Below are 25,380 nucleotides of genomic sequence, written 5' to 3' on the forward strand. Positions count from 1 at the left end.
AAGGATGTTGGGTGTATTTGAAATGCTGATGAAGGCATGGTTCAGCTGCTGGAAATGTATTTTTATATCATGTTCAGTGACAGTGATGCCCCCAAGGGGTGGCCGAAGGGGGCCATGGCAACCCTAACACAGTTTAGAAGACCTATTCCCAGTCAATGGGTGCGGTTACATGATGGCTTCTCATTCGGAATGAAATAAATCTCAATGAAATCATCCGGAATTAAAGTTTTTCCAGGTAGTTTACATGGGCAATATTCATTCCGAATGAGGGTTTACATGGAAGATCAGTTTAATCGCCTTTATTCGGGTCCGCGCAAGGTTTGGGGCAGGGAAGGTTTCTGATTGGATAGGGGGCGGGACGGATGTTACGTGTTTACGTTTACCGGAAGAAAACACTGTAGTCCTCGCTCCGGATAACAAGATGCTTGATGCCGCCGTTCTTAGTGCCTTTTTCAGGCTTGTTTTGCTTCTATTCTTGAAGCAGCAGTACGACAACAACCTTGTTCTGCTAATGCTTCGTCTGTTGAGGAAGAGAAGGGAGGTAGAAGACCGTGCTGTGGCGAATGGACACCAGTTAGTGCAACGAGTCCGACTGCTCTATCTCAGCCCGTTGCTATGCGTGCTATATACGTCATCGCGCCAGAAGGGCAAGGAAACGAGCATGCGCAGAAAGACCGGAATGAACTTACAGAGGAATGAGTGTATACAAATGCGAGAAATTCTTTCATTCGGAATGACAAACGGAATAAACCACCCCCTTTAATCGGATTTAATTTTCAATCAGAATGACCGTTTACATGACCACTTTTAATCGGAATGGCCTTTCATTCTGATTTCTGGGGACACCACTGTCCAGTGATATTTCTTCCACTTCACTACATTTCAGAGGGAAATGTTGTACATCTTACTCCACTGACATCTATAGCTACAACAATATGGCTATAGTTGCTTTCATGAGAAACAACATGAAGTTGCTGATTGGACTCAAGTACATTTTTTTTTGCTTGCAATGGAATTTATCTACATATATTGTCGAGTTATTTGGTTTTTTGCCTCAATGCCTGCCTAAACTCGACCTGGCAAAGAGGACGACAGAGGACGCTGAACAACTCCGTTCATTTTGCCTTTTCTTTCCAGAGAAAGAAACAGTCAGTAATACGATGATAACCTTAAAGAAAAGACCATACAATCATGTTAATTAAATCAGTCATCTGAAATCTCTTATGTTCATCACTTTAGTTAAATCAATAAAGTTAAACCAATTATAATCAACAATCAGACATTATCTGTGAACAAAATATACCCAATAATTAATTAATTCTAACAATCAATTTCATGTTATACCAAATATTTATTAAATATATTTATATGATTGCCAATGATACTATTGCAAACCAAATATTTATACTCCTTTAAATAAGTTAAATCTATTTACCTATTTTAAACAATCATGAAATTCCTTTTAATCTCACTTTTAACCAGTTTTCTAAATATGGAAATTCTCTTTTATTACTTCCACTTTCAATTCAAATCAAATCAGTATATTATTATCAATCACTAAATTTAATCAAATTCCATCCAGCAAACGAACTCATAATTGAATCGCGTCAAATTAAACTTTTCAAGGTATATACACACCACTGAACTATAGATCCTGCTATCAAGCTGATTTCAAGCTGAAATTTAATCCATCAATAGAATTAATCTTCAGCCACCATACACAACTCAGACATAAACCACAAACACACGACATGCTCGGCTAAATAAGGTGAACAAACAAGTTTAACCAACCCAAAAAACAACCTGAACCACAATGAATGAAACTATTAATGGATTGCTCACTTTCCCTCATAACCATCACAACTAACAAACATATATTTTACTTGTGCAGGTATCTAAGCATTGATGCGTCAAACATTTCCCTGGCTCGTCTCCCTGCAGGCCACACTGTGCAGACAAAGGAGCTCACCTGTCCGAATCAAAGCCAGCCTCTCTCTCTCTACCTGCATGCCAGAGACCTGAGCTGCCACACCTATTCAAATTAATTACCTCAACACTGCCCTCTTGTGCTACTCATTATCTGAATACCTCCTCCGCTGCTCCTTTTGGCAACAGGCCACACATTGACAACGGTCCTCCTGTCGTAACATATTGATGTCATAACAAAATTGACGACACAGACACAAAGATATTTAAATATATATATTTTATGTACATATATTCATGTGGATGACTAGAAAAGAAACACTATATTCTTACAAAGGAATGGTTCTGCACAGTCATATTCCTAAGTTAAATTGTAATTTGATACAAAATTACTATAATAAATAAAACTCATCTCATTGTTTTTTTATTCACACATACAAGTTGTACAAACAATAAATTACAAGTTCAGTGCTGTGTTTCTGTCGTTCAGCGAGAGGGGTTTCCCCACCGGAAGAGTCAGAGTAGGTTGTGTGTGTATGTGTGTGTGTGGTGTGTGTGTGATTGCTTCTGGAATACTGTAATGCGGTGTAACTGAAGGATTGTTTCCATGTGTGTGTGTGTGTGTGTGTGTGTGTACATTTCTGTGTAAATATGGTTGAATACTAAGACATATATGAAAGATCTACTCATTGTACAAAAATGTCTACACGTGTAAATAAATCTGTAGAAGAGGAAATTGTGCGAGTGGTATGTTGCTCGGGGTCGTTTGTTTTCTCCTGTACAGGTGCCACATGGGTGAGGTTTGCTACAACGGAAAATATATCAGGTGCTGGAAATTTTGTTACGATTACAGAAAGGTATTTTTGTAAAAATCCACTTGATATGTAATGAACACTGTCAACACTGTACAAATTAAAGCATGATATTGTGAGATTTTGGTGGAGGGTTTTAAAGAATGAGTTCACTGTGATTACAAATTTTAAAAAAGCACATTTCTGCACTTTTTGTTTTTGTTGCGCTTCAAGGAATAATTTGACATTATTATTCATTTTCTTGAGAGTAAGACAAGAAGATTGATACCTCACACATATATGTTGAATATGAAGCTAGCGCCAGTAGCCTGTTAGCTTAGCATTAAAAGTTGTTTTTATGCTACGATTATTGTACAGATTAAACATGATGTGTTGATTAAGAGATGTTAGTAAATTATTCTTAATATTTGGGCAGATCCAGGCAAACTGTTTACCCTTGCTTCAAGTCTTTATGCTAAGCTATGCTATTTCCTGGCTCTAGCTTTATATTTAAAAGACAGACACGAGACTGGTGTCAATCTTATCAACTATTTCAAGGCAAGAAAACGAATAAGCATATTTCCTAACATGTCAAACTATTTTTTTTTAAAGTACAGCTCATCCCAAAATCAAAAATACATCTACTGTTAGCTCACCCAACACCACTGAGCTAGCTAACATTCAAGCTCAACTTAGGAGGACAGCAGAAAAGTTTACATCTCATACTGTCAGGAGCCTCTCGCCTATGAATAGATGCACTCTTCCTTCTGCGTGGTGATACGGTTGGCGGGTGAAAATAGTCCCTACATATCAAATTACAGTTTGTGGATTATCTTGAGTAACCGGGTAATGATTTTGTTGTAGAGTCTTTTAAAAAGGTATGTTTTTGGTGGCACATCAAGCCAAGTGCCATCTAATTCCATTAAATTGGAGAGAAGGCAGACGTCTCTACGGCCAATATCTCCAACACTTGGCAACTCACACCAAAAGCACTACAGGTAGAAGTAAAATATGTATTTTTGATTTCAGGTGGAACTGTCCCTTTAAATGAACAGCAACATCGCCATTCAAAATCAGCGTAGTGTTTCTTTAGCAGAAACAATTTCCAAAGAAATTCATAACCATGAAATCTGTGGATTGTCATTTTTCAAAGCTGTGACCACCACAAAGGAAATTCCATTCATGCAATGGGGTCAAGGAACCAGATGGAAATCTCCAAGCTCAATTTTTTGTATTCTGGGTGATCTGACCCTTTAAAATCACCCATGTGTGGCACATTGTGAATTGCTGTAATGTGGCAAGCACCACCCGTCAGGGTTGGAAACAGGTTAAAACAATCATCAGGATGTGGAGTAGAGAATGAGTGATGAGGGAAGAGCTGAATTGCAAAGGGACATAAATGACTGCATTAGTATCCTTTGCTGTCGTTGCGAGTATCCAGGGCACACATTGTCATATTAGCATTGCTTCCTAAAAAGATAAACACACAAACAAAAACATGAGGGTCGTAAACCTCCCAGCACCAGCATAATGACTGATACACATTGAACTGAGAGTGAAGAAGCTTCAAGATGCACATGTTCACGGTACATAATGTATGTGCTCATAACACAGGCCTGGGTTCATGAATGTGGTAGCCCATAACATGCACACAAAGACAAACACACACACGCACACACTCACACACACCAAAAATCAAGCATTGCCCCAAACCTGTGAGTCATCATTAACCTCCATAAATGTTAAGGAGTGTCGTGGTTACTTTGCCCCTTTGTCAGTTGAACTAAAGCTTGTCCTCCGTACGCTCCCTTACCATCCCATCACACTGTGCTGCTGTTTCTAAGCTGTACAGGTGACTCGTGTCTTTGGGCTTGACTTTCTTCCCAAATTGTCGTTGCAGAGTGGAGAAACTTTTCAAGAACATGAGCAAAGATGTATCTTAACCGTTAAGGACCTAATGGGCTGTCCATTCGCCAAATGTCAGGGTTTACCCATTCATTCTTCTTCATGAAGTCACTCTTCTACGTTAGGTTTTTCCCTTGCAGGAAGCACCTTTTGGACGTGCTTGACATAACAGTCACCACTACGTGAAATAGTTTATGATAGTCTGCCCTTCTTGTGCTGCTTCTCGGTTTTCAGCTGGACAGATCAGTCAAATAAAGGCCTAGTCCACCTGTACGCGGATATATTTGAAACGTAGCTTTTGGACTTTCGACCACATGCAAACTGTGTTTTAGGTCACTGACAACGAACCTTTTGTAAATCTCTGTGCAGGATGAAGGTGTGCAGAAGCCCCAGAGTTTCTGGCTGGTATCATTAGAGCGTGCCCCATTGTCTTAGCTTTACGCTAACAGTTTTTTCAGCTTTCCGACTGCCCAATATCTTCTTCTTGAAGATCTTCTTGCGTGGCTCAAAGGTTAGAGTTATATCGCCCCCGCTTTGTTAGGCATGGCTTTGACAGCACTTCAGTTGTGTTTCTGAATTTTTTTCTGTGATTTTTTTGAGAACAAAGGAGGGACAAACCACGTTTTCGAAAATACCCTGTCTATGAGGACTAGGCCCAAGACACAGAATGCTTACAGTCAGGACACATGGGTATCCCTGATCTAGGACCGTCATACGTATGTACATCTCTTATAATATGGACAGTTCGGTCACTTTGTGGCTCATAACATTCTTAACGAGAAGAACACCAGTAGGCAATCAGAGGACGAGGAGAACAACAGTAATAATGCTTCAGACATATATTCAAGTTGGTTAATGGAAAAGACATCTGGTACAATCTTTTTTTTATATGGTTCATGGTGTCTTAGCAGTTGCTACAAAGGTTGCTACAAAGATTGCCTACCATCCAGTGAGTATGTATTTTCAACATTCCACCCGAAACGAATGTTATGAGCTGTTTAGTGACTGACGTGTTCAAGGTATGGGAGTAATATGAGACGTAGTATGAGGGACGTGGGACACGGGTACGTTGGCTAAGTTGAATAACAAGTGCTTCCCATCGTTGAGGCTCTTGTCTCGGACACACTCATGACAAAAGACAAAGGGGTGTGAATTCCAATCCCCGCAGTGATTAGAGCACATGGAATAGCATAAAAAACACAACAGGCATGCCATTACAGGGCGACACACACGAAGCCTCCAGGGTTTGGAGACCGAAGTAAAGACAATCAGTTACTGTCCATGTGGAAATGACATGCAATTTCAGTCCTTAGCTATGCCAGGGCGATACTTGTCACTATCATACGGACTCTGTCCTCCGTTCTACTCGTGCTCTGCATAGCTACTATGATTCTGGGACATCCCTCTGGCATATAGTCAGGTACATCCATGACAATCTGTCTCTAAGTCTCTCTGAGTGTATCTGGTTCAGGCGCTTTCAGCCAACATTCACAGTCCTGTTTAAGGTTCTTAAATTCACTGGTCCATAGTCCTACACCCAGCACTTGAGACCTTTATCAGATTTATCAAACAGATTAAACTTCTTCCTACGAATTGTTTCTCGTCTTACGAATCACTTTCCCTCTCCTGCCGCCTCAACATTTCTTCACCAGACAGTGTTTGAAGGCGGAGGGTCTGGCACTTAACGTGCAGCCCTTGGACAGTTTCCCATCCCGGTCCTTACACTGCACTGTCCGGCTTTGCCAGCCAGTGTCACAAGTCCTGGAGCAGGTCATCCAGGACCCTGTTACCCAGTGGGGCCCTGGGGTAGGAGTGGAGGGACCCGGAGCTGTTGGCGGCCCTGGGACCAAGACAGGCGGGACAGAAGAAGATGTAGTGGTGCTACTGGTGGTGGTGGTGGTGGTGGTGGCGGCCTTTGTCGTAGTTGTGGTAGTGCTCTGCACAGGGGTCAACTTTAGGTTGGGGATAAGTGGAGCTGACGGCTGCTGTGGGGCTGTCCGGCGGGGCATGAAGAAGCTATAACGAACATCCAAGGGCTTTTTAGCATCTGTCGCTAGAATCTGGACCACCAAGGCTTCATGGAGGGCCCCAGGACCCATGCTGTGAAGCCACTCATCTCTTTGGCTCCAGCCGCTGTAGTTAAGTACAGTACCGTTGAGTGGGATGATTGTCTCAGAGGTAGAGATCATAAACTTGCCATTTAGGAGGTACTCGTTGTTGGGCCGTCGGAGGGCCAGGTAGGCAGTGTAGCGGGTCTGGTCCTTGGCCTTGTGCTGACGGACCTTGATGTGGGTGGAGCCTGCAGGGATCTTCACCACGTCAGTGTAGCCCTTACTGTTTGGCAAGAGAGAAAGTAGAAGAGAGGTCAGATCAGTACGCAACACAGCGTGTTCTTTGTCATCAATGGCATCAAAACACACGGCAGACCCATGTTACAAATTTACAGCAGACATAAACGTGTTTACAGCCTGGTGCAAAAAACAGTTTTGGTCTCTATAACTAATTTCCCTGTTGATGACAACTGTACGAGGGGTGGACTTTTTTTAAAACTCACCTGTTCAAATGTTATTAAGCCTTGAAATAATTCATAATTAAGGGCGTGGTTGCTTTGAGTGACAGGTGGGTGGTTAGATAACGTAGCCATAACGTAACCCCAAGTTCACAGAGTATGGGTGTAGCTGTTGCGAAGGAAGAAGAAGGGGCTTCCTCCAACCACCATCAACTCTTGTGAATAGGTTTATGATGCGAAATAGCGCTACTCACTTCATTCGCACCACTTAATTTGCGTATTTTGTGTCATTTGCATTGCGTCCATTGTGCCGCCTGATAGGAACTCGCGTCTAATTGCGTCTTTACATTGACCTTACATGTAATTCATTCATGCCAATTGTTTTATTTGCACCCGGTGTGAACACAACCTAAGAAAGACCCCATAAGGTGTCTGATAGTCAGATTTTCTTGTTAGCAAATTTTGTTTTAATGGTTTTAAGCCTTTTTTTGCTAAAATAAAAATAGCATCAGAGTTATCAGAGTTAAGCATAGCTATAAATGCACTGTGCTAACCAAGCTGGCAGCTAGCGTCTAAAACCGGAGTCCACAAACCAATGGAAGACGTAACAGTGGCTACATCCATTATTTTATACAGCCTATAGTTCTGAGATTTCATTTCGACCAATGCATTCCACCTTTATACACGAACTGTTTACCTGCTGTTCAAACGTGATTGTTCAACACTACTAGCACGACAAACAAAAACACCCAAATTTTGTCCCATTGTCTAAAGATTCGGTACACACTTGTAGAATCTGTTTATAGAGATTAGTGATCATGACATGGAGGAAACTACCCGTGCTCAACGGACAATTATGATACGAAGACTTGTCAGGGATACTGTTGAACAGTATGCAAGGGGGTGACTATCTTGGGAATATTGTGTAAATGTACAAAACAATGGAAGTTGCCATGTTCTTCTCATTCAGCCAACATCACAAGACTCTCTTTTCCTTACCTCTTCTTGGTGAAGTTGCCCACGACGCGTATACATCCTGTGCTGTCGCCTCCACATATGCCACACTTGTCAAACTGGAGCTTGGAGCCAATGATGCCATCGCAGCCCGTCCGCACACACTTCCCTTTCACGCAAACCGAGCTGCTGTAAGGACGACACTCTGTCCCGTCTACCACCTGAAGATGAACAGTCACAAAATTTACCACATTTATTCCCCCCTTGAACACCTCACACCTTTTTTTCTTTTTAAAGCTAACTCACCCTCTGAGAGAACACCACGTAGTATCCTGTTCCTTTTGCTCTGCAGGTCAGCTTGCACACATCTTTAGGGAGGACTCCTGCGTACTTAGGCACCCACTCAACATATGTCTTCACCCCTTTAGGATCTGTCTGGGGACCGTTGCGCACTTCACACTGCTCCTGCCGGAAACCCTTATCTGGAGAAAAGTTCAATATATTTACATGATATTTAAACAGTGTACGATTATGATCACTCATAAAATCTCAAGCTGTCACTCACTTGATGGAGGACATGGTGTGACGCTGCAGGACCGATAGATGGCTCTCTTCCCCGTGCAGTAGCGCCCGTTGTTCCGCGGCGGTGGGTTGTTGCACAGGCGCTGGGCGAACTGCACCCCGCCTCCGCAAGTTCTGGAGCACGCACCCCAAGGACCCCAGGAACTCCAGCTGCCGTGGTTGGACGCCTGGGAGAGGGAGGGGAGGAGAGGGAAGATGAAAGCGGAGTTAAGAGATGGAGGAAATGACAGCGGAGGAGAGATCAGAGAGCAAGAGAGGGATGGAGAGAAAGGAAAAGAGGAGATGAGAAGGGACAATTAGTGCTTATCAGACGTGTTGGAAGTCAGAGCCGTCCGAGCCACGTGTCGCAGGGAAAACCCTTTGGAGAGAGATTTATGATAAGGAAGAATGTGGTGCGGAAAAAGAAAAAGAGGAACGAGGCTATTCCTGTGTGATTAAGACAGCATGACTTGATCTGTAATGTAACAGCTCACATGCTTCTCCTGAGAACAGCCTGAATGGAATTCTTACACAACTTATTTTTTGTGTTTTTTCCAACCAGCACTTCATGAGTCATCTGCGATTAAAACGACTGGATAAGTAGCGTTTAACATTTTATGAGACAAGGTTGATTTTATAACCCTGAAGTTCTGCTATTCTATTTAGCACCACCGCCGAGTCTCAACTTCTTCCCACAGTAAAAGCTGCACAATCTGCAAACTGTAAGAAATATATAGAGAGGTTGAAAGATTCTGAAGTCTGAAACGGAGGGGCTTAACGTCGCTCGGAGCAGTAAACTGGTCGTCATACGAGCAAGGAAAATGAAGCGAGTCGGGACTTGGGCCGGATCCACATGTACCGCCGTCTGCCAAGGATCGCGTCAGACCCGTCAAACGCCATTTGACGAGTAAACACAAAGCAAATATTCTCGCCCATTCTTTGTGACTTTCCCCCCCAAAACACACACACACAGTCAGAACCTGCCAAGAACAGATTCAGTCCTTTAAGTCGTTGAGGCCAAATTCAATTTAGATCTGTTTAAGTGAGGCCAAGGGAACAAATAGCACAGATCAGCAGTGGCACAAATAAAGCAGACCACACAATGAAGTCACATAGAGACATTTTTCCTTTTCAACTGTCTCTCCTTTTCTACTTCTGTCTTTTTCCTTCTTTTTACCGTATATTCCGTGTATTCTTGTTTATATTTGTCTCCCAGTGACAACTTTGTGCAAATGGGTGCTTAAAATATCAAGTTTTTGAACTATAAAAAGGCTTCTATTTTAGATTTTGGTCCTTTTTTAGTCGCCTACTGTCTCTCTTACCGAGTAGTGTCTCTTGCGGGTCTTGTCCACACACTTCCCCTGCAGGCAGATGCGTCCCTTCCCGCAGGGCGTCCCCTCCACGGCCGGCAGCTTCTTGGTCAGACACACCATCTGTCCCTGGCGGATCACGGCGCACCACAGGCGGGAGCATACGTCCATGCCGGGGCAGACGGTGTACTCTGGGCCGAAGGCGAGGCGACACTGGCGGACGGCGTCGTAGCTCTGACCTGGGAGCTCCTCGGAGCCCAGCAGGGGCTGGCGAGGGGAGTCTAGGAGACACTCAGCTGTGGCAGGAGAGAAACAGAAGGGGTTTCAACAGGGCTACACAACCTTCACACTCTTTTCTGGTGTACGAACATCTATTTTAGTCTGTTGACAAATTAGGCCTGTTTGACTTATCACTTAATAAAAGTGCTGGAGCAGCAGGAGATGCTGTCAGGCTTGCAGTTGCTACATAAATTATGCCTCAAGCGCTGAAGCTTTTTAACAAAATGCCAACCGACGATGCTTTATGGCTGCAATAAATGACACTTCTTGATGAAGCATGACTCATCCTGCTTTCCTGCCAGTGATCTGTCTTTGGCTGCACTGTAACTACACTCTTTAAGAAGTTAATAGGATTGTAAATAACAAAAGATTACAGCTTTGTTTGGTGGTAAACAGCTCGCAGTGATAGGTACTGTGGGAGAAAAAGCTCAAAAGTCAATTTCACATGGATGCAATTTGTAGGTGGAGGGAATAAAACTTCTGCTGGCTGGGAAAAGTTCTCCCACGCTCACCATTGCCGTCGTCGAAGAAGTCCGTGATGGTGGCCGAGGTGCAGCGGCTCCAAGGTTTCGAGGCGTCAATGGAGGTGAGGATGGAAGACATGAGCCGCTTGTCGCTGTTCACTCCAAAGCGCTCCTCGCAGAACTTGGAGTCGTCGTGGGACAAGCCGAGCAGGTGACCTGAGAGAGGACGAGATGTACAGACTTGATGGGGGGGAAAGAGGAGTGATTTGGAGCGACTTGTCACAGGTTTGCACATGCAGCAAGAATGAGAAAAGAAAACACGCTGAGCGCTCGGGAGTCAGGGGTATGACATCAGATAATACTCTTGTGATACGAATCAGCAAGATGGATGTGCTGACAGATGTGCATGTGCATGCCCTGGAGGGTTTATATCTGTATTTGTGTTGGTGTGTATATCCATGCCTACCTATCTCATGCGCCACAGTAAACGCAGCGTGAAGCCCGTCGTCCTCGATGACGGCGCAGCTTCTCTCTGGAGAGCAGATGGTGCCGACGTCTGCCATGCCCAGGGTGTCGCAGGAGTGGTGGCCACAGAGGTCCTGGACACAGGAAGTACGGCAACTTTACTTTAATCTGTAAAGACTGTGGAAAACCTGTTTATTTCAGCAAAGAACTGACTTCATCCTGAAACCAGACCTCTACCAAAGCAGCACCTTTAAGGCATCGACCAAAGTAACCCAATATCAAGTACTATTGAAACTCCCCGTGAAACGAGACCTGCATTCCATCCTTTCTTTACCCAGATTAGTGGCATGAGGAAATTACCACAGACCCCAGAGCACACCATTGTGCATGAACAGTCTTAACACAAATAGAGACTTGACAGCATACATATTACCCAGCAATCATCATCGCATATCTGACAAAAATATCAAAGAAAGTAAGAAGTGAATCATTTGATTTAATAGTTCTATAGTATATAGACGTGACGTGTTTGACAGAGTTGGCAGTTCAGCGTGTCATGACGCTAGCAAAACATTCGAAAGTATCGAGTCTGAGACGTCTGGTGGCATTTTACGCAACTGGATATCTTCAGTCACATGATGCGTATCGTATGAATAGAAAAATGTATTGATACAAGCTCTCTATTGATATCAGTATCACTTTTAGGGCTGCCACGATTAGTCGACTAATCGATGGCTAATCGACTACTAAAATAATCGGTGACTATTTTAGTAGTCGACTAATCGGTTTGAGTCATTTTTCATAGAAAAGTACTATAAAAGTCCCCAAAATACTCTTATTGCAGCTTCTTACATTCAAATATTGGCAGCTTTACACACTCTCCCATGACTGTGAACTAAAACCCTTTGGCGTGAGTACGAAACAAGACATTAGATGACATAATTTTGGGGTTTGGGAGAGACAGACCGACATTTTTCAACATTTTAACACATTTTTCGATGAAATGATTAGTCGACTAACTGAAGAAATAATCGACAGATTAGACGACAATAGTGGCAGCCCTAATCACTTTAAAGGGGAAGTACGTCAATTTTCAAAATTCATAGGTTATTCTATGGCATAGACTTTGGTCGAAGACAGTCCAAAAATATTTGTAAGTAAGGACAACTTGGAGACATGAAATAGGAGACTTTTCAACATATGTAATATTCATTTGTTCATTGTGCAAATTAAGAAAAAGCATGTCGGATGATTCTGTTCATTTTAATGCCAATATCGGCCGATACCAACGATGTACCGATATTGTCAGGCATCCCTAGTGCCGATATCGTAGTTCTTTAAACAATACCCTGCACTAAAAATGCAAAACATTCTCGAAATAATTTTGAAATAATGACTTTGTATCCAGACACTAAGTCATTATTGTGCGATGCGAAGTTATCTGAAAATCGTAATGACTTACAGCCTCTTTTTTTCATCATAATGGCAGAAACGGCTTAAAAGTGCAACTTAACCAAATAAAACTATTTCAAAAATTACTAGTGAAATGCCAAATTTATAATTTTACTGGATGCTAGGGATGTTCCTGGCGACTAATTCCCCTATCGACGAAACGAAAATTTTAATTAAGGCTAGCTGATGAGTCTAAAAAACACTCTGAAAGCAGTCAAAATTTAGCACAGTTAATCGTTAAGTATTTGAAACATTGTCCCCAAAAAATTCAGAATTCATTTTCTAGATCAAAGTACTTCCAAACTGCGCTGGTTTAAAACTCCAGTCTACTCGAGCGTTACTGCGGGGAGGGGGATTGCTCTCTGGCTCTGTAGCACCCACTAGTGGCGGACGGCTGCATGACAGTTAAGCAGCCTTGTACATGAACTTTGACATGCTAAATTGCTGGAGTGTCCCTTTAATTTTTCTCCCACTGTTTTCAATACCCGCTTCCTTCCTCTGCCTCCACCATCTCTGCGCCTCCCTCACGGGGTGGCAGAGCACACAGTATCGATCTTTGTGTTGATTCCCACACATGTCCATTACGACGAGGCCTCGGGGTGACACTGCCTGGCCCCCGCCGAGCGCACAGATCAATCAGTTGATCGTACCGTCGCATCAGAGCACAGACTCATGTGCGTACCCACTCACAACAAAGCAGCAAACCGTGCTTAAAATCTACATGTGCATTTGGCACAGACGCACAGGAACGTATGGACAAACGTCCATGCATGTGCGCATGTGCCAGCGGAGAGGATGAATCGTCTTGGTAAGCGGTGCTGACAGGCCTGCTGGGTCGTGTGTGAGAGGCTCTTTGGGGAGGGTGTTTACCCGCTCGCCGCAGGTCACTTTGGAACAAACTGCCTTGTGTTCTGCGCTCACACACATGACCGACCGGGTGGGACCACATCACACACACTCATCCAAGTACACATGCATGCACATAACTATACATGTAAATACACAGATACATATTCGCACATATGGAGCTCATATGAATGCAAGCACTCTAGGGAAACAGGAAGAGCTTTTGCCAGCTGACTGCTGGATGCACAGAAGCAAACAAAAGAGCAAGTCACACACTGGCTGCATGCATGGAAGTCTCTTTTGACTTTTCAATGTGCACACAAGATCAAAAACTATAAAGGAAGCCTGTTTGTTTTGTATCAGGCGGTGAGAACGTATGGAGAAGTTTGTCTTCATATGTGTGTGTTTCCCTTTCCCCGTTTCCCACACTCTCTCACCCCGCCATTCTTTACACCTCCCTCCATTTCATTTATTTATTCATTCACCCCCTCCCAGGCTCTGGGGTTTTTGTTTCGATCTCTCCTCGTGTACACACGGTGCTCAGCGTAGCAGCAATCATGCGGGTGAAACATAGAGAAATGGGAATATCCCTGATCTACTGTACGCGTTATTTACTTCCACCCTCCGCCAACTTTCTCTCCCCAACTTTGTTTTCATCCACAGGCCTCCCACACAAGCATAGGGAGGGAAAGAGAAAAAAGTTTGGGAATCAGACGCTGGAGGGATGCCGGATATTAAAGAGAAGAACTGAGAGAACAAGGAGTAACAGAAATATTGGCAGAAACAACAGGAGAACAGGTGGCAAGCTGGTTGTGAAGGTCAGGAGGCGATCAGAGCTGTGTATGTGTGTGTGTGCATAACAAGACCACTTGCAATCTAAGCCAAGGCTTGTGTTAAACAAACAGCCAGCCAGACCCAGAGACACACACACACACACACACACACACACACACACACTGAAATCCCTCTTGCAGAGTGAGTTTAGCTCGCTCTGTGTGATCAAAACACCCTGCAGGCTGATTTCAACAAACCTGCTAATCAAAAGCAATCCGCTCTGCATTAACGTCTGGACAGGTCACTAACGATTCGTCACCAGTGACTGACAGACTGTCAGATTATTGCATTTTAATGCTACTTCATACTTACACAGCATAAATATTGTACTTTTTAGCTACGCTAGCAACAGATCTCTTTGCATTAAGATGATGAACATGGTAAACATCTTTTATCATCAGCATGCTAGCATTAGCATTTATCTTAAAGGGATAGTTTAGGGGTATAAACACCTATATGTGTTTGAACAATGTAAAAAAATCAATATCACTTTATTGAGAGTATTTCCACTGATGTAACTTGACATCAGACAGCCTATTTCGACGGACAAGCTGTTAACGGCTTCAGTTCGTCAAACCCACCAGACTCCATTGTCAAAAACAGCAATTTTAGCTAGCTGAATTTGGGAGCTGATGTTCTACCCCTGCCTCGATTAGTTAGAGTTTGTGTTATTGTGCGACTTCAGCGAATCCTAACTAAACCTTTCAAACACCAAAGTCACCAAACAACACAATTAAAACAACTGATCGAGGCAGCAGTGCACCGGCAGCACATGTGTTTAGCAATGTTAAATCGCTGTTTTTCTCAGTGGAGTCTGGCATAGAGGAGTGCAATATAATAGCTTCACTTCCTCGACAGAAATAGCTGACATTAAGGCAAAGCTGTGATATATTCTACATATAGCACATGCTTAAACTGTTTGAAACTTTTTAGGCAGCTAAAATACATTTTTTTTGCTGGACCCCATCCACAGCAATAGATTGGTTAGCTTCTGTGTTGGACTCCAGCCTGCTTCTCCAAACTGGGGGCATGCCGACTGACATCTACTGTATGTAATACACTGACGATGGATAAGTACCTCATTTTACCCCATTTCTAAAATTCCAAACTGTGCCTTTAAGCACCACTTTGCCTGAGTGCAACAGCTATAGTTAGCAGCTAGTTACAGTTCAGGTTTAAGAATTTTATGAGGATTCATGGAAACATCTTTGAAAAGTGTTCTATGTTTGGCCAGACAAACAACCAACAATTCAGCCTTCTGGGCTAATCTTGAGAGCTAGGAGACCTTGGCTGTTACAGGGAGATATGTTGCATGTCATCCATAGAGCAAAAGTGGTCCCAGTGTTGATCCCTGTGGAACACCACATTTAACCTTAGAACAGGAGGTTGCAACATTATCATACACAACAAGCCAGTCAGATATGAGCAGAACCAGCTTAAAGCCAGCAACTCAAAACTTGTAATGATCTCAAGTTCACAGTTTTAGAGCTGGTAGATCTTTTCACAATAAGACATGTGAGACCAGAATAACACGAGGCTGATTCCTAAAAGTACGAACTGTTGAAGTGAATAAATAGCGTTCTTTTCCCTGCTTGGACGCATGAACCAGCCTAAGGTCAGAGCTCAAAGGAAACTTCAGACTGTGATTACAAACAGGAGTGCAGTTTAAAGTCACTGATGCATCACAGTGTGAAGAGGCCCATGTGTTGTTACCGGGGCGGACTGAACTCTCTGGCCGGTCGCGTATGTCGACAGACCCCGGGTCTGCTCGGGGTCGGGGGTTTGGGATCCAAGAGCTGTCAGCAGGTTGTCAACATATACCAGACGAAGTGCAGCACGTGTGAAATATCAAGAACAGTTAAAACAAACAGGGGGTCTCGCTGTGACGGGGGTTAGGGCTGGGAAATGTACACTTTAATGTACAGACACACACATAAACACACATGGAGGAGGAGGAGGAGGAGGAGGAAGACAAGTGCACAGGAAAGGGAGGAGTCCAAACTATACACATGTGCACATTCCAACACTCAATGTAAGACACTAAATGACATAACTATGTGTTTAACACACGTGTGGAGGAAATGGATTGTGTTTAAGTAGGCGCTACGTCTACATCAGTGTGTATCTTACATCAATCATCATTACATAAGGACCGTCTGAGTGTTTCTGCAAATCATTATGCTTTATCAAGTCAGTGAAATCATATGTGGTGACACAGAGTTATCTGCAGTGCCGGATTATCAGACAGTAAGTCCCTGGGCACAGATATGCAAGGGGCCCCGAACCTCTCCTACACAGGACCAAGACACATGCATGTTATATTTGTTTAGCCTCTATTTGTCTTGTTGTTTTGCATCTCTGTGAAGTCGCAATGCATCTTTTTGTGGATTTGTGTCTCTATTTAGTCATTTTGTGTCTCTTTATTGTCATGTTGTTATAGGAGTTGTGTGTCTCTGAGGTAATTATGTGAATCTTTGTAGTTGTTTTGTGTCTCTCTGTGTCATTTTTGCATCTCTTTGTAGTCAATTTGTGTCTCTTTGTAGTTGTTTTTTGTCTCTTTGTAGTCACTTTGTGTCTCTTTGTAGCATTTTGTGTCTCTTTGTAGTTGTTTTTTGTCTCTTTGTAGTGACTTTGTGTCTCTTTGTAGCATTTTGTGTCTCTTTGTAGTTGTTTTTTGTCTCTTTGTAGCATTTTGTGTCTCTTTGTAGTCACTTTGTATTTGTTTTGTATTTCTTAGTCAATTTTGTATCTCTTTGTAGTCACTGTCTCTTTGTAGTTGTTTTGTGTCTCTGTAGCATTTTGTGTCTCTTTGTAGTTGCTTTGTGTTGCTTTGTAGTTATTTTGTTGCTCTTCATAGTCATGTTGTCTGTATTCATTTTGTGTCTCTCTGTAGTTCTGTGTCTCTTTGTAGTTGTTTTGTGTTTTTTTGGTAGCCATTTTATGTCTCTTTGTAGTCACTTTGTGTTGCTTTATAGTTGTTTTGTGTCTCTTTGTAGTCACCTTGTGTCTCTTTGTAGTGGTTTTGTGTCTCTTTGTAGTCACTTGGTGTCTCTTTGTAGTCATTTGGTGTCTCTTTGTAGTCACTTGGTGTCTCTTTGTTGTCACTTTGTGTCTTTTTGTTGTCATTTGGTGTCTCTTTGTAGTCACTTTGTGTCTCTTTGTTGCCACTTTGTGTCTTTTTGTTGTCACTTGGTGTCTCTTTGTAGTTGTTTTGTATTTCTTGGTCAATTTTCTCTGTAGTCACTGTCTCTTTTAAGTTGTTTTGTGTCTCTGTAGCATTTTGTGTCTCTTTGTAGTTGCTTTGTGTCTCTGTGTAGTTGCCTTGTGTCTCTTTGTAGTTATTTTGTTGCTCGTCATAGTCACGTTGTCTCTCTGTATTCATTGTGTCTCTTTGTAGTTGTTCTGTGTCTCTTTGTAGTTGTTTTGTGTTTCTTTGTAGCCATTTTGTGTATCTTTGTAGTCACTTTGTGTTGCTTTATAGTCGTTTCGTGTGTCTTTGTAGTCACCTTGTGTCTCTTTGTAGTCACTTTGTGTTGCTTTATAGTCATTTTGTGTGTCTTTGTAGTCACCTTGTGTCTCTTTGTAGTCACTTTGTGTTGCTTTATAGTCGTTTTGTGTGTCTTTGTAGTCACCTTGTGTCTCTTTGTAGTCACTTTGTGTTGCTTTATAGTCATTTGGTGTGTCTTTGTAGTCACCTTGTGTCTCTTTGTAGTGGTTTTGTGTCTCTTTGTAGTCACGTGGTGTCTTTCTGTAGTCACTTGGTGTCTCTTTGTAGTTGTTTTGTGTCTCTTTGTAGTCATTTGGTGTCTCTTTGTAGTCACTTTGTCTTTTTGTAGTCACTTGGTGTCTCTTTGTAGTCACTTTGTGTCTTTTTATCACTTGGTGTCTCTTTGTAGTCACTTGTTGTCTCTTTGTAGTCATTTTGTGTCTTTGTTGTCACTTGGTGTCTCTTTGTAGTCATTTTGTGTCTCTTTGGGGAAATGTTGTTTCTCTTTGTGGTTGTTTTGTATCTCGTAGTTGTTTTGTGTCTCTTTGTAGTTGTTTTTTAATCTATTTGAGGTCATTTTGTGAATCTTTCTAGTTGTTTTGTGTCTCTGAATTTATTTTGTGTTCTTTTTAGTCATTTTGTGTCTCTTTGAGGTAATTTTTTTTGTCTCTTTAAGACTTGCTGTGTCTCTTTTTAATTGTTTTGTGTCTCTTTGATGAAATGTAGCCTCTTGGTAATCATTTTTGTCTCTTTGTGGTTGTTTTGTCTATTTTTGAAGTTACTTTGTCTGTCTTTGCAGTTCATTTACATCTCTCTGTGGTCGTTTTGAATCTCTTCCTGGTCTGTACGTATTAATTTGAGTGACATTTTGCAGGTGAGGACCAGAGATTACAAATCTGGCCTGAACTCAACCCCGGCTAAAAGGGTCAACAGTTCAATATCACTGCCATCACAAGTACCTGCGAGCAGCGTCTATCCAAATATTTAAGCTATTGCTGCAAGAATCAAATGTCTCCACATCTCTGCATGTCTCTGTGGCCACCTTACAGTAGGGCTTTGTCCACTGTCTGAGCGCACAACAAGCGAACACAGCCATGCATAACATTTAATGTTCCCATGTACACAGATACACTCGAGTCCCCTCAATGTGCTCGTTGTTTTGTTCTGGTGCTGGTATGTGTGGAGCTGGGTGACACTGCCGCATGGGTCAGCTCACTGCGGCTACGGGGTGTTGGAGTAATTGGACCCGACCACAAAGAGACGAGTTCCCTCCATCCCTGTGCTCTGCTGCTGCCCCCCCACCCCCTCTCCCCTCTGGGAACAATGGGCTGGTCTGACTTCACAGTCACTAAGTCTTCAATGAGCTTCAGTTCGAGTTCACTGGACTACAATAATCAGGTTCTACTTCACAGTTGCTCCAAATACACTGACGAAGAAGGTTATTTGTTTCCAAACATAAGCTATTAGTTGACACCTCTGACTGCCAGTACCGTGGAACATTAGGCAGAGCACATCTGAACTGAATCTACATGTTTGTCTTCTCTGCTAAGTCTCCACTTGGGTTACAGCAAATGCTATTTTCCTGAGAACGTTCTGAAAACAAGTCACCACACCTCACATATCACACTCCTTTCCTTCTTCTTTTTCAGCACGAAATGCAGCATGCAAGGTATGAGGTACCTGAGCCAAACTTCCTGACTGGCATTGTGTCAATGGAAACTGTAACAGCTCACTCCTGTTTGTGAAGTGATGGATTCTGTGCAGCTCTGACACAGTGCAGGAACCACTCTGCAGAAGGTCCTCCTGAAAGAGACTCGCACACCTTCCTCTGTTACACCTGGGCTGTGTGGACACACTACACCTGGGAACAAGTCACAAGTCAGTCTCAGGTCTTTACACTCGGCTCCCAAGTCAAGACTGACAAAACATGAGTCAGGTCATAAGTCTAGACTGAAAAGACTCCAGTCAGGTCCCAAGACAAGACTGATAAGTCCCAAGTCAAGTCCCAAGTTGAGACTGGCAAGACACGAGTCAGGTCCTGAGTAAAGACCGACACATCCTGAGTCAAGTCCCAAGTCAAGACTCACAAGACTCCAGTCAGATCCTAAATTAAGACTGACATGACGTGAGTCAGGTTGAATGACAAGTCCCAAGTCAAGACTGACAAGACTCAGTTCAGGTCCCAAGTCAAGACTGACAAGACTCGGGTCAGGTCCCAAGTCAAGACTGACAAGACTCGGGTCAGGTCCCTAGTCAAGACTGCCATGTCCCGAGGCAAGTCCCAAGTCAAGACTGACAAGACTCCAGTCAGGTCCCAAGACAAGAATCCAGTGAAGTCCCAAGTCAAGACTGACAAGACACGAGTCAAGTCCCAAGTCAGAACTGACAAGACTCCAGTCAGGTCCCAAGACAAGACTCTAGTGAGGTCCTAAGCCAAGACTAACAAGTCCCAAGTCAAGACTGACAACACTTAAATCAGGTCACAACTCAAGAATGACACATCTCAATTTAAGACTCACAAGATGTGAGTCAGGTCCCAAATTAAGACTCAGTCAGGACTCACACGACTCCAGACAGGTCATAAGTCAAGACTGACAAGTCCCTAATCATATGCCAAGTCAAGACTGACAAGTCCCAAGTCAAGACTGACAAGACTGCAGTCAGGTCCTAAGTAAAGACTGACACGTCCTGAGTCAAGACTGTTAAGACTCAAGTCCGGTCCCAAGTCAAGACTCACAAGACACGAGTCAGGTCCTGAGTCAAAACTGACATGATTTGAGTCAGATCGAACAACAAGTCCCAAGTTGAGACTGACAAGAGATGAGTCAGGTCCCAAGTCATGACTGACATCTCCTGGTTTAAGTCCTAAGCCAAGGCTGACAAGTCCCAAGTCAGGTCCCAAGTCAAGACTGACGAGATGTGAGTCAGGTCCCAAGTCATGACTGACTTGTCCTGGTTTAAGTCATAAGTCAAGACTGACAAGATTCCAGTCAGGTCCCAAGACAAGACTTTAGTGAGGTCCTAAGTCAAGACTGACAAGACTTGAGTCAGGTCGCAACTCACGAATGACACGTCCCAATTCAAGACTGACAAAATGTGAATCAGGTCCCAAATCAAGACTGACAAGTCTCAAGTCGAGTCCCAAGTCAAGACTGACAAGTCCAAAATCCTAAACCTTTAGTTTCGAGTCCTAAACAAGTGATGGTGCACTTTTTACCGTATGTAATATATTAAATACAATTAAAAAAAAAAATTAAAAAAATTAATTTGTTTAACAAGTCGACTGAACTTTATCATTTAAATTAATGCTAACATAACATGGCACTATCAAAGAATATAGCACTATTAACCACACCACAGTTAGCTCATGGCACATTAGCTCGCTAACTGTTAGCCTCGACTTCCTTATTTTTTGTTGACCACAGCACTGTTTTTGTACGCAAACAAACGATCATTGACATTTTATTTTCCAACTGACACTTAGTAACATAATGTTAATTGCTTCAGGTTGTAAGCAAGTAAAATCACGAGTCACTGGTGTAAAAGTCCAAGTCTGGTTGCAAGTCTTTTTTTAATTTAGTTGAGTCGAGTCTAAAGTCATCAAACCTCAGCCTGCTTCTGTCCCTCATAACGACCGACAAGCTAAAGTAACAACAATTTAAACTCTCAGCCAAAACACAGACCGCCCTCTAACAGCCAGAGTTTAAAGGTCAAAGGTCAAGTGAGGCGGTGGCTGTTTTCTTAGGCTTATTAAGGTCTTGACCCAGGAGCTGCTTATTGTGCACACACATTTCGCTGCAGAAACCCAACAGATACAGATCAGGGCCCGGTCTGTGCTGCGTTACAGGGGCCACAGCCTCTGTGTGTGAGAGAGAGGGATCACCTGCTCCTTGTGCTGACAGGTAACATCTACAGTGTGACCTCCATGTTCAGGAGCGAAGCTGAGACGTGTGTGAGTGAGGGTCAGGAGACAGGTGCATGAATAATGGACGTGCTGCGACAGGTGATGGAGGCCGTATGGTCGTGTGTCTACATACAGTTTCAGAGAATCACGTGCAGACTCGGCTGACTCGTGCAGAGCTGCCCTAACATGGACTGCTTGGAGATGAAAAGGCATTTGAAATCAATGGAGAGACAGAGAGAGCGGACGGTTCTGGAAGGGTGAGCATGTGAATAGGATCAAAGCCCCAGCCGTACAGAGAGAAGCCCACAGTGCCGCCTGCCATGTTTCATTAGCTTCCTGAGGTATCTGGACAACTGTTTCCATGCCCGCTTGACCCTGCCCGCCGTGCCAAACCAAACCATGACAGGATGCCACCGTCTTCTGCCTGAGCCCTTTCAGCCTCACCCGTGCAGGTGTAGCAGCAATACGGGGTTAGTAAGAAGCCACGAGGCGGTTGGCACACAAGGACAGCGCCGCTCTGCCAGCTTGCTGACCTCAGGTATGCACTACCGGCCGCCCTGCCAACGCATGACGCCGCCAGCTTGCAGCAGATGCCAGGAGATCCGAGGCAACACCACTGGCGCTCGGGTTTTTCCGCTCAGGCCACGACAAGACCCTGCATGAGGAGAACACACCGCAACCCAAGGCGAGCTATCTCGACTCGTAACCACTGTGAAGCCACACCCGAGGAGGCGAAGAATGTAGATGTGCTGCTGCCCCGCGGCTCTCAGAAAGGGACGGTGAAAGAAGGGATAAATGAGTGTGGTCTCGGTGAGCGCAGGGCTTCTCACAGGGTGGATGTGTTTGTTTTTCTGACAGCTCCCAGCCCCAGCTGACAGACGCTGGAAAAGTAACTGGGGAAAAATGTGCAGAGTGGAGTGATGAGAGAGAGAAAGAGAGAGAGAGAGAGAGAGAAGAGGGAGGGAGAGAGGACCTGGGGATGACTACCTAATTAACTGCAGTTTCAAGGGGAGTTTTTGGGATATTTCTGCAACGCATCCAGCAGCTGAGTTCAAACCTCCTACCATGAGAAGAATTTGCGCGCGCGGTGGCGGGCACGCGCCTCAGATCACACAGACTTCGAGGCCTTTTGGGCTGTCAGGGGACTGGGAGGGGGGAGCTGGAGACAGAAGAGCCTGCCTAGAAAAACACCAGGCGCAGGAAATACAGTTTTTATGGACTTTTGCAGACGCTGCGCTGCATTACGCACGAGAGATTCTGCAGAGAGAAAGCATAAATAAAAGGGGCGGATATAACCAGGGCCATGTGGGGAGCAGGTTGCACTGTCCTCACTTGTAGCTGACTGTGCTGCAGATGGAGAGGTGACTTAAAGTTGGCTCACACAGAAAAACACCGCGCGCTGACTGTGAGGATATAAAAAGGTGACGTGTGTCAGATGTTTCCACTACAGAGTGTTTGGCTGTTTATAAGCTATTTGCAATAATCCACCCTCGGCTCAGTCTGCCAAGAGCTTAGCTGCAGCTGCCACCGCGTGCACCATCAAAATCAAAACAAACCGTGGCGTCACTGCGCCGCCTTGGCATCACACCGGGGCGCTAAGCCGCCTCTCCTTCGACCCGGCGCCTGCCAGGTGCGCGCAGCGGACAGGTGGAGGTGAAAGGGGAGGCGAGGGGAGTTTGTTTACCTGCCTGGTGAAGAGGATGGCGGCGTCATGGTGATGCTGGTGGTCGTCATCCAGCGGGTTCTGCTGGTTCTGCCACTTGCAGAAGCTCTTCAGCGTCGCCGCCGCGTTCTTGGTCACCTCGAGCCCCTTCTCCTTCTCCGTGACCACGGTCACTTTCACCACCGACAGCCGGATGGGGTTCTCGATGCTCGCGTGCCCGTACAGCTTGGAGGCGATGGAGGCCAGTGTGAGCAGGTAGTGGTTCAAGTCCTTGCCGTATTTCTTGGTCATGGTGTCGTCGGCCACCAGGAGCAGCTCCACGTGCCTGGCGCGTGAGACCGATCTTTTGCTCCGCGTGCCAGGCACCGGAGGAGCCGCTCTGGCGAGCCGGCTCCACCACGTTCTCCCGTGCGCGTCGTGGTCATCTGTGCCTTCCGCCGCGAGCCACTCTTTGTCCCGTCTCCCCCTCCCGCGACCTCCGTGCCGGCGTTTCCCCGCCGCGTGCCGGCGACCCCTGCGTCCATCGCGCGTCCCGCAGCTCTCGCGCCCCTCGCGCATGGCCTCGAAGCTGAAGCTTTCGCGCGTGAACACGTGGAGCGCGCTCTCCGCGTCCTTATCCTGCAGGGCGCGCACGTCGTGCTCGTGTCCCTTCGCCCTGATGATAGGCGTGATGGTGTAGCGCGCGTGGTTCACGGCGAAGAAGCCCTCCAGACCCCCGCCGCAGAGGTTGAAGACGGCCAGGGACTCCGGGTTGGAGTCCACCGTCCCGCGGTACGCGCACTCCCGCTGCAGAGGCGCGGGGCTGTCCCCCATCATCGCGAGCACATACTGGGGGCTGAAGTGATGCGACAGCACCGACTCGTCCCGCTCCATGTCCAGCTGAAACCGGCTCCCATCCAGGTACACCAGGTAGCCCACCTTCCCTCCTCCGTGGTAAATCCGGTCAACGGTCCGCACCACCCCGTCTGTCCTCCGGGCAGGTGTGAGCAGCGACCCGTTCGCAGGTGGAAGATAGAAACCCTGGAAAGTAGAAAGCCCGGCTCCCAGCTCCAACTCCACGACGCACAGCAACAGTAGCCGAAACCAGAGCATGCCCTCCGCCACAGCTCCAAGGATCCGCACCATTGTTCACTCCAGCCCGAAAAACATCCAAGTATCCACTAAAACAACCCCGGAGCGGCCGCACAGACAACTTTGAGTATTTGTCCCTCCAAAAAGCGCATCCTCCCGCTGTCCAAATCCCCCATGAAAACACACACAGTAGTAACCAACAGGCGAGCAAACAAAACCATTGAGGACAGGAGGGGAAAAATGGACAGAAAAAAGAGCAGCAGAGAGGAACTGTGCGCAGGCTGGAGAGCACTGAGCTGAACTTGGAGAACAAAAACACAAAGTTTGCTCTTAATAGGACCCGGAGAGAAAAAGTCCTGCCCCCTTTGCGCTCAATCACCACTCCTCCACCCCCCCCCCCCCTCCTCTCTCTCTCTCTCTCTCTCTCCTCTCCTCTCCTCTCCCTCTCTTCCTCAAATCAGAGTAAAGTCAAGTGCTGGAGGACAGCAGAAACCTGAACAATGCTGTCACTGGAGTGTTTCCCATCGCCTCAGCAGAGGGAAAAAAAGAGCTTGGTTGACTTTTCAAGTCCGTAAAAATCATCTTGAGAACCAGTCCCCTCTGGTTGTGAATAACTCCTAAAATCCACCCCTCTGATGTTTGTAAGACAAGTCCCCTCCCAGCACCCACAGCATTTATCTCAACCATTAAACACCAGCCTGTTATTTTTACACTCTTCCCACTTTGCCTCCTTTAATAATTGAAGGCTGAAACTCCAACAGGACTTGACTGGAGAGTTTCAGCAAACTAGAGGGGCCGATAGATAATTTATGGCCCCGTCCAGAATAAGAGTTCTGGGGACGTTTAAATGGCGTGTGGAGATGGAGGGAATCTGTGTGCATTCAGTAGGTGCTGTGGTCAGGTATGAGAAAGCGGAAAAAAAAAGTGTGTGTGTGTGTGTTTGCAGGTGTGTGACTGGG

The 25,380-nt window shown here is 44.9% G+C and overlaps 1 protein-coding gene across 1 annotated transcript; it reads right to left on the reverse strand.

Annotated features, from left to right (window-relative positions):
• Positions 1-2,334: 2,334 nt before the first annotated feature.
• LOC125884905 (A disintegrin and metalloproteinase with thrombospondin motifs 5) lies at positions 2,335-24,744 on the reverse strand. Its single transcript, XM_049570175.1, has 8 exons — positions 23,372-24,744; positions 11,166-11,298; positions 10,748-10,915; positions 9,969-10,252; positions 8,651-8,834; positions 8,392-8,567; positions 8,131-8,306; positions 2,335-6,956 (listed from the first exon to the last, which is right to left on the reverse strand). Exons 1-8 carry the CDS (start codon positions 24,473-24,475, stop codon positions 6,257-6,259), a joined length of 2,925 nt encoding a protein of 974 aa, XP_049426132.1. The 5' UTR covers positions 24,476-24,744; the 3' UTR covers positions 2,335-6,256.
• Between the last annotated feature and the right edge of the window lie 636 nt (positions 24,745-25,380).

Source organism: Epinephelus fuscoguttatus, linkage group LG24 (genome assembly GCF_011397635.1).
Source record: "Epinephelus fuscoguttatus linkage group LG24, E.fuscoguttatus.final_Chr_v1".
Lineage (NCBI taxonomy): Eukaryota > Metazoa > Chordata > Actinopteri > Perciformes > Serranidae > Epinephelus > Epinephelus fuscoguttatus.

What these genes read in the sequence shown, in the direction of transcription:
- LOC125884905 (XM_049570175.1), bottom strand. Translation starts at nt 24,475, where the DNA reads ATGGTGCGGATCCTTGGAGCTGTGGCGGAGGGCATGCTCTGGTTTCGG. An exon ending in ACGTGGTGTTCTCTCAGAGG is followed by an intron (nt 8,307 to 8,391) that starts GTGAGTTAGCTT and finishes GTTCATCTTCAG; the next exon opens with GTGGTAGACGGGACAGAGTG. An exon ending in GGCAACTTCACCAAGAAGAG is followed by an intron (nt 6,957 to 8,130) that starts GTAAGGAAAAGA and finishes CTTGCCAAACAG; the next exon opens with TAAGGGCTACACTGACGTGG.